The sequence below is a fragment of the Lactuca saligna genome, chromosome 8 (genome assembly GCF_052625555.1).
Source record: "Lactuca saligna cultivar CGN05327 chromosome 8, ASM5262555v1, whole genome shotgun sequence".
Classification (NCBI taxonomy): Eukaryota; Viridiplantae; Streptophyta; class Magnoliopsida; order Asterales; family Asteraceae; genus Lactuca; species Lactuca saligna.
This window is the reverse complement of record NC_136424.1, coordinates 175,770,104-175,779,630: the sequence shown is the minus strand read 5'-3', so window position 1 is coordinate 175,779,630 and position 9,527 is coordinate 175,770,104. Positions and strand designations below refer to the sequence as shown.

The 9,527-nt window shown below is 35.9% G+C and overlaps 1 protein-coding gene and 1 long non-coding RNA gene across 2 annotated transcripts; both read right to left on the bottom strand.

The window, feature by feature from the left end:
- Positions 1 to 4,811: 4,811 nt before the first annotated feature.
- LOC145008634 (uncharacterized) lies at positions 4,812 to 5,282 on the bottom strand. The gene is made up of 3 exons (XR_013663574.1): positions 5,183 to 5,282; positions 5,040 to 5,094; positions 4,812 to 4,904 (listed from the first exon to the last, which is right to left on the bottom strand). It is a non-coding gene; the product is annotated as an uncharacterized LOC145008634 (long non-coding RNA).
- A 377-nt stretch (positions 5,283 to 5,659) lies between these two features.
- On the bottom strand, positions 5,660 to 8,789 carry LOC145010331 (thylakoidal processing peptidase 1, chloroplastic-like). Its single transcript, XM_078968885.1, has 8 exons — positions 7,973 to 8,789; positions 7,777 to 7,845; positions 7,666 to 7,689; positions 7,595 to 7,619; positions 7,346 to 7,518; positions 6,941 to 7,022; positions 6,652 to 6,746; positions 5,660 to 5,734 (listed from the first exon to the last, which is right to left on the bottom strand). The coding sequence occupies exons 1-8, from the start codon at positions 8,654 to 8,656 to the stop codon at positions 5,660 to 5,662; spliced, it is 1,227 nt and encodes a 408-aa protein (XP_078825011.1). The 5' UTR covers positions 8,657 to 8,789.
- Positions 8,790 to 9,527: the final 738 nt, after the last annotated feature.

Below are 9,527 nucleotides of genomic sequence, written 5' to 3'. Positions count from 1 at the left end.
TTAGCCTTACAAAAAACATCAATTCGATTGATATCCTATTTAACATTAAAAATTAGTTTACTTATAATTTAAATAAATATTTAAATATATCATAACTTACTTCTTTGAAACATGCATTGTTTTTTTAGCTCAACCCTCCTTTGTTTACAACTACTTGTTTTACATGACATTCTTTGTTTGATGTCGAACGCATTAAAAATTCTGACATTTGAAAATGTTTGACTGCCTTCGCCCAATTTTCACGCGTGAAATACCATGGGGGGGGGGGGGGTGTTGTTTAATGCGGCTAGGATTTCTGTAGCCCCTCCCCCCCCCCCCCCCTCCCCCGATTTCCTTAAAATAAGAATGAGCTTTACTTTATCAGCCTCTGTAACTTTTGTAAGAGTTGAATCAATGCTCCGCAACAAGTGAGCATGCTCCTGATCCATGTTAACCTTATCCAAATCAAATTTATTCTACAAAATAAAAAAAATTAGTTAATTAAATAAAAATCACAACTAAACTTAAAATTGTATCCAAGTTACCTTTAAATGCACAACTGTTGCATTCCTTAAGGCGGGGGAAACATTGTCCCAACCAGGTACATTCAAAGGAACATTGTTCCACAAATACCTCCCAATTTCATATGTGAACCAATTACCACGCTTCCCGACATGGGAATATGTGATCTCCGTGTCGAAATCCAAATCCACGGGCTTTCCCTTGTTTGCCCGTATCAACTTTCCCAGCTCCATATTTTTTTATATGCCCCTTCTTTTTTTGGAAGTTCGGCTGAAAAAATACAATTAAAAGTATTAGTCACGATAACTTATTATAAAATAATAAAAATAGTTAATAAATATATCATAATAAAACTCGCCATCTTGTTCGTGCTGACCACGACCAAAGCCTACTGGAGGTGGTGGATCCCCGACTCCATCACCTCCATGTCCAAGCCCCATAACATCGGCCCATCATGGCCAAGAGTATTGCCCATGTAAACCTCATATGTAGCCTGTAAATTATAAGATGTACAATATAGAAATACAATATGAATAAAAAGTTAGTTACCTTACAAAATTGTAAGATATACAATATAGACAAACAATATAAATAAAAGTTAGACAAACAATATGAATTAAATGTACATTTCAAAGAAAGTTTCTATTAGAAAAAAAAACATCTGATTTTTTTAATCAGAATCTTCATTATATACTTCAATGCTTCTTTATCAGTATCATAATCAGAATCCTCATCATCATAATAGTCTCTTCATCGGAAACATTATCGATTCTACCGGTTAGGGGAGGTACTTCAGTCTCGTCTTCATCGTCATAATCAGCATTGTTTTGAGCTACATCAACATTGTTTTGAAAGTATTGTGAGAAGTCGATAAAAAGTCTAGCTCCAGATGAAGAGTTGTTTTGAACTATATCAACATTTTCGGCCTCCACATTGTCGACATCTTAGACAGAGTCACTGTAAGCATTTTGGACACGAGCATTGTCACATGGTAGATCCCAAATATTTCGATGATTAATATGCTCGACAACACAACGAGGGTTTTTGTTTTGGTTTCTTCGATGATTAACAGGATCGCGGATGTAGAACACTTGTTTGGCTTGCGAAGCATATATGAGTTGATCATCTTTGTACACTTCTTTTTCTGTGTCGATACTTATGAAATTATCATCAGGAATATCTCCCGTATCGAACCACTTGTACCGAAATATTACAGTCAAATAATCATATGGATATTGCACCTCCATAATCTCTTCTAACTGGCCATAATATTTCTCTCCATTCTCACCAACCGCTAGAACCCCAGAGTTTTGTGTTTTGCGTTGTGCATAACGACTAAGTACCATAAACCTAACACCGTTGACTATGCATGCAATGTAAGTATAAACATCCATTTGTGAACCCATTGAAAGGGCTGCCAACTCTTTGTGGAATTCTGGAGAGTTTTCTTTTTCCATCTGATAAACCTATTAAACATATGTTGATGTGTTATGTATTCTTGATTTGTTATATTTATCAAAGATATTTGTTTGTTAATTATTATTACCTTTTCAAGAAACCAGTTGGCAAATTCGATCTTTTCGTCACTTTCAGGATGTTCAGATTTGAATTTTCTATATTGATGAATATATATGTATATATATGTATATATATATATATATATATATATATATATATATATATTGATGAATGGAAAAATGTAACAATAAATAATGAAAGATAATTAAAAGTAAGAACACTTACTCGATGGATTGTCTGACTTCTTGACAACTATTCAATATAAACCATTTTATATTACGTTTCTCCCTTATATCAAGATGTTTGATTTGCATTGCGCTCGTCAGTCGACACTTGGACTCAAACAGCCAAAACTTTATTTTTTCAATGATAACATCTTCGTTTCTTTCAAGGAGATTGACATCTCGAAGGTACATCGAACAAAATGTCAAAGCTTCTTCAGCAATATAACCTTCAGCTATACAACCTTCTGGCCTCGCCTTATTTCTGACATATTTTTTTAGTTTTTTCATATACCTTTCGAACGGATACATCCATCTCATACATACTGGGCCTCCGGCAATCGCTTCATTAGGTAAATGCAAAACTAAATGAATCATAATGTCGAAAAACGCTAGAGGATAAATCAACTCTAACTTGCACAACATTCTAATAATGTCTTCTTTTGCTTTCCTCATATCCTCCACCTTTAGTGTTCTGGAGCAAATTTGCTTGAAAAACGTACAAAGATCTACAATTGGTGTAGAAGTTTCTTTGTCCAATAACGCTCTTACTCCAATCGGTATCAAACGTTGCATAAGAATGTGATAGTCATGGGATTTCAACCCAACAATGTTAGTATCATTATCTATCACTTTCTTACTGATGTTAGATCCAAACCCAACAGGAAATTTAACATCTCTTATAAATTGACAAAAGATTTTGCGGTCAGGTTTCTTGAATGAGTAGCTTTCATGTGGTCTAGTGAACTTGTTACCCTTTTTTGCAACCATTGATTACGCTGGATATTGATATTTTTCAAGTCCTCGCATGCATTTGATGTGTCTTTACTCTTATCATTCATCATAGAAGTACCCAAAAGACTTTCACCCACATTTTTCTCGACATGCATCAAATCTATGTTGTGCTTCAGCTGCAGAGAAGACTAATACTCGAGCTCGAAAAATATGCTATGTTTCGACTAGTTCAACTCGAATCCTTGCCGATCCATATTTTCATTGAGAGTGTTAGGATGTTTACCCGGTTCACAAAGTATTAGACGACCTACTTTCTCTTGTATGTCTTCATTAGTAAAGTGTCTCGGAGCGGGTCTTGTCTCAGGTTGGCCGTTAAATTTCAAACTCATCCTTAATGGATCATCAGTATCTAAGAACCGACGATGACCGATATAAACAACTTTATTTACTGCACGGTACGAGGGAGTGTCTTCATTTATTTTCCATAACAAGATAGCTTTCATTGTGAAGAATGTGTTTGCCGCCGTGTCTTTAAAATGCACGCCTAATTGCCACAAAAACTTAAGCTCTTCCACTAACGGCCAAAGGAAAACATTTATGTCCTTTCCAGGCGCTTTAGGGTCGGGAATCAATAAGGCCAACATGAATGATGACTCTTTCATACAAAGCCATGGTGCAAAATTGTATGTGGTGAATACAACCAGCCACGTACTATCGGAATACACATGTTACCAAATGGATTAAAGCCATCAGCTGCCAGCCCTAGACGTATGTTGCGAGGTTCACTCAAGAAGTCAGGGTAATCTATATAATATTTTTGCCAAGACTCTCCATCAATGGGATGACGCATCACACCATATTCTGATCTCCCAGTACTATGCCATATCATATTTTTAGAAGTGTACCGTGAACAATACATACGGCGTAGTTTAAGGGTCACTGGAAAGTACTGTAACACCTTATGAGCCACTTTCTTACCCTTAGTGTTTTTATCAATCCACTGACTCTCTTTACAAATGGGACAAACTTGCAATGATGTGTGTTCCTTCCAGAAGAGAAAACAATCGTTTTTTGCACACATGTATTGACTCGTACCCCAAACCTAACTTCTTCAGTTTTTTTTTTGCTAAATAATATGAACGGGGGACCTTGTTGCCTAGTGGAAATGCCGAATGCAACAACTCAAGGAGTTGATCAAATGAACTATCAGTCTATTTGTTGTTGACCTTCATATGCATCAGTTTTGCTAAAAAAATCAAGGAAAGAAAACGTACAACACTACTAGAAAAACAGCCTTTTACGACGCTCATTGCGCGTCGTAAAAGGCTCAGACGACGCGCAAATGCGTGTCAAGGAAGGCCCTGTCATAAAGAGAGACGACGCGCTTTTGCACGTCGTCTATAGACGACGCGCATTTACGACGCTCATTTACGACGCGCAATTATGATGCGCGTTTACGACACGCAATGACGACGCGCGTGTTAATGACACGCAATGCGTATCAAGAATGCCCCTGTCAAGAAAGGTCATGTCATAAATGAAGATGACACACATTTTTGCGTATCGTAAATTTAAATGTTTAAAAAAAAATTATATATTTATTAATTTTTAAATTAAATTTGCATTTAATTTCTCATAATAGAAATAAAATACCATATACAAAAAATACAATCCATTGCATAATATAAAATAAAATTTCATACTCAAAAAATAAAATAAATTGCACAAATTGTAATGTCATACAAAGAATCATTCAAATGTTAAACAAAAATAATACATAGCTAACATGGGTTATACATTCATATAAAACTAACAAATAATCATACAACTCTGTTTCTTACTGGAAAGGAATGTCAAACATGATTACAAGTCTCCCTTAATCTTGATTACTCACCTGCTTAAGTAGAATGTTGTTGTTGAAAAGGTTACCTAGCAACAGAGAAAAACACAACACCTCTCCCACAATCACAACATCATTTATAGAGAAAGGGTTGTCAATTACTTTCATTAAGACTTTCATTCAATCACAAAAATATTAAATAAAAGGGTGAAACAGTAACTTACTTTTGATAAGTTGATCTCCCTTAGAGCAAACACAGCTAAAGCATTGAACAAGACCCTATTTCAAAATTTTATAAATACACAAATCATGATACCTGATATTGGAATACACACTTTGAGACATAAATAAATATGAGTAGATTAACCTGGATACATAGGAAGTAAAGATGGAAGGTGCCAGAACTCCGGGGGCATTGGGTTGGTTCCTTCCCACTCGCACACACCAAGCCAGAACTCCACTTAATCCAGCACCAAAATAAGCTTGCATTCAGAAAGCTGCAGGGGTGAGTCACAATTCAAGAATCTGTTAAAATTTGAGGAATAACATGTTCAACCAAAACAATATTAGAAAACAGGGTTAAATGTGAAACCTAGCAATGTAATAATTATCAAGGTGCTGGAATACTTGAAATCTAGATTATTTGCTTGTTTGTACATCCAGACGATTTTATCACGAACATAAGTCATGTTATCAACTTTCTGAAGAAGTATACCAAGACATTTGTAGGAGAAGAATACTCTCAATAAGATAATTTAATTAAAAAAAATGTAATGATAATGATAATGAGTTCATACCTGTGAAGTAGTGCAGAATGCTCATCATCATATGTATAAAGCTCATACTACTTTGCAAAAGCATTTCCTAGAGAAATGACCCAATCAATGTCTTGAACAACATCCAAAGTTTCTGCAAGAAACTGCAAACAAAAAAAAGAAATAAATAATAATGACATGAAAAGTAAGACTATCAGTCTATAACCTCAACAATAAAACAAAACAAATTATTATTAAAATCAAATAATGATAATAAAAATTGTTACAAATTATGGGACAGCAGGGTCTTCTATGATCACATATAAAGCAGCCCTATTACAATATTACCCTTATGGGACAGCAGGGTCTTCTTCTATGATGACAAATTGTGGGACAGCAGTACATGACTAAATACATGTAGATTGATAAGGTTGTTTCTTTTTTACTTAATAAAATCAAAATGACTTGCCGTGCTAAGTGAGAGGTTGGTCACTTTATGTATTAAGACCCTTCCTATTACAATATTACCCTTGTTTATTATTTTTATTTTATTCAACTTTTGACAATCTCATGAAAAAGGCACTATCGACCTCGTTTTTTTTCAATGTTCACAGAATTTTAAACAAAATGTTGGCATCTATTTACCTGTTGTTGTTTGTTTTAGAATTTGGAGAGAGAGAGAGAGAGAGGGAGAAAGAGAGAGAGAAAGAGAGAGAGAGAGAGAGAGAGAGAGAGAGAGAGAGAGAGAATCTTCATGCCTTTATGGTGTATCAAAGGAGGGCGCGAAAAGACAACCCAGTTACCATCCTAAGCAATTAGTGGTCCTAGACCATGTGAAAAACAGAGCTCATATCATAAGCTGATTTCATAAGGGGCAACAACCAGTATGGCAATCCTAGCATTCCAAAATTTGAAAACTCAAAGCTTGTCATTGGCTCACAAGTTTTGTTGTATTTCCGCACCACCTGACCATCTAAACACTCTTGTTTCTTAGAGGATATTGTAGTTCATCAATTAAAACAAAAGGAAAATATTTAATTTTACCTGTGTCACAAATTACGATATTGTCCTGAAAAGTTACCAAAGAATAAAGCAGACCCGCACGTGAAATACCCTCCACCGAGAAATTATTTTGTGGCAGCTGCTGACAGATCCATGATCCATAAAGTTTCAAAACTGCATGAAAACATTATATAGCAGATTAACAGTATATCATGTTAATTAAAATATGACATGTAAAATGTGGTAATTTTCCAATGACTTGAGAAGATGCCAGGAGTAAAAATGTAATTTAGGATCAACTTCCTCAGAATTTGAAGGAATGTCTTTTGCACTCTAAAGTTTATCAATGATCCAAGTCACTAAACTACTTTTTGTCTCACTGACATTAGGTTTTTGATATAATGTCTCAACTGTCCTGCTCTCCATATCAGCTCTCCTTATAGCATGATTCTTTCATCATATGAAAAGTAAAAACCATAATAAGACTATATCCCCATCAATATATTTGTAATTATTCATTTAAAAAAGAATACCTCTGAGTCAACAAAATAGAAGCAATCATCCTCATTGTGATAAAACAAAGCAGCAGGGCGAATTATTTTGGAAGATTCAAACTCTCCATATTCAAATCCAAGTGAAGATCCAATCTGAAATATATATATATATATATATATATATATATATATATATATATATATATATATTATCATAAGCATTTAGCTACTCAAAATTGAAATGCTATGTGAATTATAAATGGAACTCCTGATAATTACCATTAACAAAGCATAGTATATTTGATAATTAGCATCAAGATCAACAATCCCATCCATTTGAAGTGCATCTGAGTTTGCCAAATCTGAATTTGCAGGTGTAATGGCTAAGATTATACAACATGGCTGCATAATGTAGGAGAGTATCATTTCATGGAACACAGTAGAGAAGGGACCTGGACATGATGATAAAAACAAAATTAATCAAAACTATGAGTAAATTAACCTAATCACTGCATATAACCTACCCACAATGTTTTTCACCGGAAGTGGACCCCTGCACCATCACATCACAAAAATCATAAGGATTGTAATCTTGATACAGGACCAGAACTGTAGCCAAATTCCTACAAGATTATTGATACAAGACAATGAGCAAACAACAAAACACAGAACTAATCAAAGATACTTATAATCAAGAAGTGAAATCGCACCTGAAGAATGGGAGGAGCCTTGAAGATCACAATATCTGAAACTTCTGGCTTGCGAAAGATGTATGAAACCTAAATCAATAACAGGCAAAAACTCAAAATCTTGCATACAATCACTATGTGAATTGAAAAGCCAAAATAGTGAAATTGGCAACCATCATTCATATAGTGTGTAATAAGGTTAGAATTGGGATTATACCTTTTCGGCCATTATGCGATCACCCACATCAAGGGTAGGGCTCATGGATTCATAGGGGATGGATCTTGGTTCAGCCAATTGCGATCGGAATAAGATACTGACACTCAAAGCGGTGAAGGCAGCCTTAGCATCATCGGAGCAAACACTTAATAGTTTTGAAAACCAATTGTTCCTCTCAACGATGATTTTGGTACTTGCAACATTGCAGGTTTTCACGCAATCAGTAGTAGTCTGATTGGACTTTGTCGAGCTAGTACCGCCTTTATCAACCTCTGTACTGTTAATCTCGTTACATGGGAGCCACTTCGACCCTTGGAAAAACGGAATCATGGAAGACGCCTTCAACGGCGAAATCCCAAAAACCCCAGAACCACCACCAACGCCACCACTGGTAGTCGTTAACTTTATCAACGAGATCAATCCAACAACGAGGGGAGAAGGTTTGGAGGAGGTCTCAACGCCAATAAAATCACATGCAAGAGTGGCATACGCCGAAACCGAACACCTTGAACCCGCCGTTGCTACCGGACCGTACCCGGCGATGGGATCTCGGTCGGGATTCTGGAATATACGAGGACGAGAAAAAACCTCGTGAAAAATTCGGCATGTATTGGATTTTCCGGAGGCGGTGGCTAGGTTTTGAGCCACGTAGCCGGAGTAAGAAACAGTGAATCTGATCGCCATACACGCAATTTTGATTAACAACAAAAAGATTTGGAAAATTGCTTCTTCGGTGATCAACTGTTGTGACGTGAAAAGAAAACTCACAAAGAAAGAGATCCCATTGAAAATGAAGAAATCAGTGAGATTAGGAGGGTGGGGTGATTAGAACAAGAAGGGAAGAATCGGGAGCTGAAAATTGGGGAAAATGATGAAATCGAAAAACCCCAAAGCTGAAAACAACCTGAGATTTCCTCCGAGAAGCGATGGAGAGATCTCAAGGGTGTGGAGACGAAAGAGACTTCCGGTGAAAAACATTGTGGGTAGGTCTGTGTTCAAAATTGATAGATTTTTTTTCAAAATTGATAGGGGGTTGTGATTCTTTAGGCTTCAAAATTGATAGATTTTTTTTCGATTCTTTCAAGTTTGAATCAGAAAATGAGAAAGAGTTAGGGAAATCAAGAGTGCAATGCTCGTCCTTGTTAGGTTGAAGATGAAAGATAGATAGAAGATAGAAAAAAAAAAGGCGGGTTTTCAAAATTTTGGGGATTTCATTTTCCCCCTTGTATACTAAAAGTGCGTTTCATTAAAATTATAAAGCGACAGGTACAGACGACGCGCGTTTAAGATAAAGCGCCCTCCGTGTTTTTAATTTTTTTTTTCTTGAGACATTAAATTAAGGGCACGCAATAAAGCGTGACGTAAATCCTTAAATTTTTTGGAGGGATGACACTATTTGAAGGGCACGTCCTTTTGCGTATCGTTAATTATCGCGTGTCGTAAAAAGCGCGTCATTAAAGGTCTTTTTTCTAGTAGTGCAACCAGGATATAACTTGGTTTCGACTGCCTCTAAGCACTCTTCAAAATCATCATCGACACCGCTACCCCCTTTATT

What these genes read in the sequence shown, in the direction of transcription:
- LOC145010331 (XM_078968885.1), bottom strand. Translation starts at nt 8,656, where the DNA reads ATGGCGATCAGATTCACTGTTTCTTACTCCGGCTACGTGGCTCAAAAC. An exon ending in TTGGCTACAGTTCTGGTCCT is followed by an intron (nt 7,620 to 7,665) that starts GTATCAAGATTA and finishes GTGATGGTGCAG; the next exon opens with GGGTCCACTTCCGGTGAAAA. An exon ending in CACTTCCGGTGAAAAACATT is followed by an intron (nt 7,519 to 7,594) that starts GTGGGTAGGTTA and finishes CATCATGTCCAG; the next exon opens with GTCCCTTCTCTACTGTGTTC.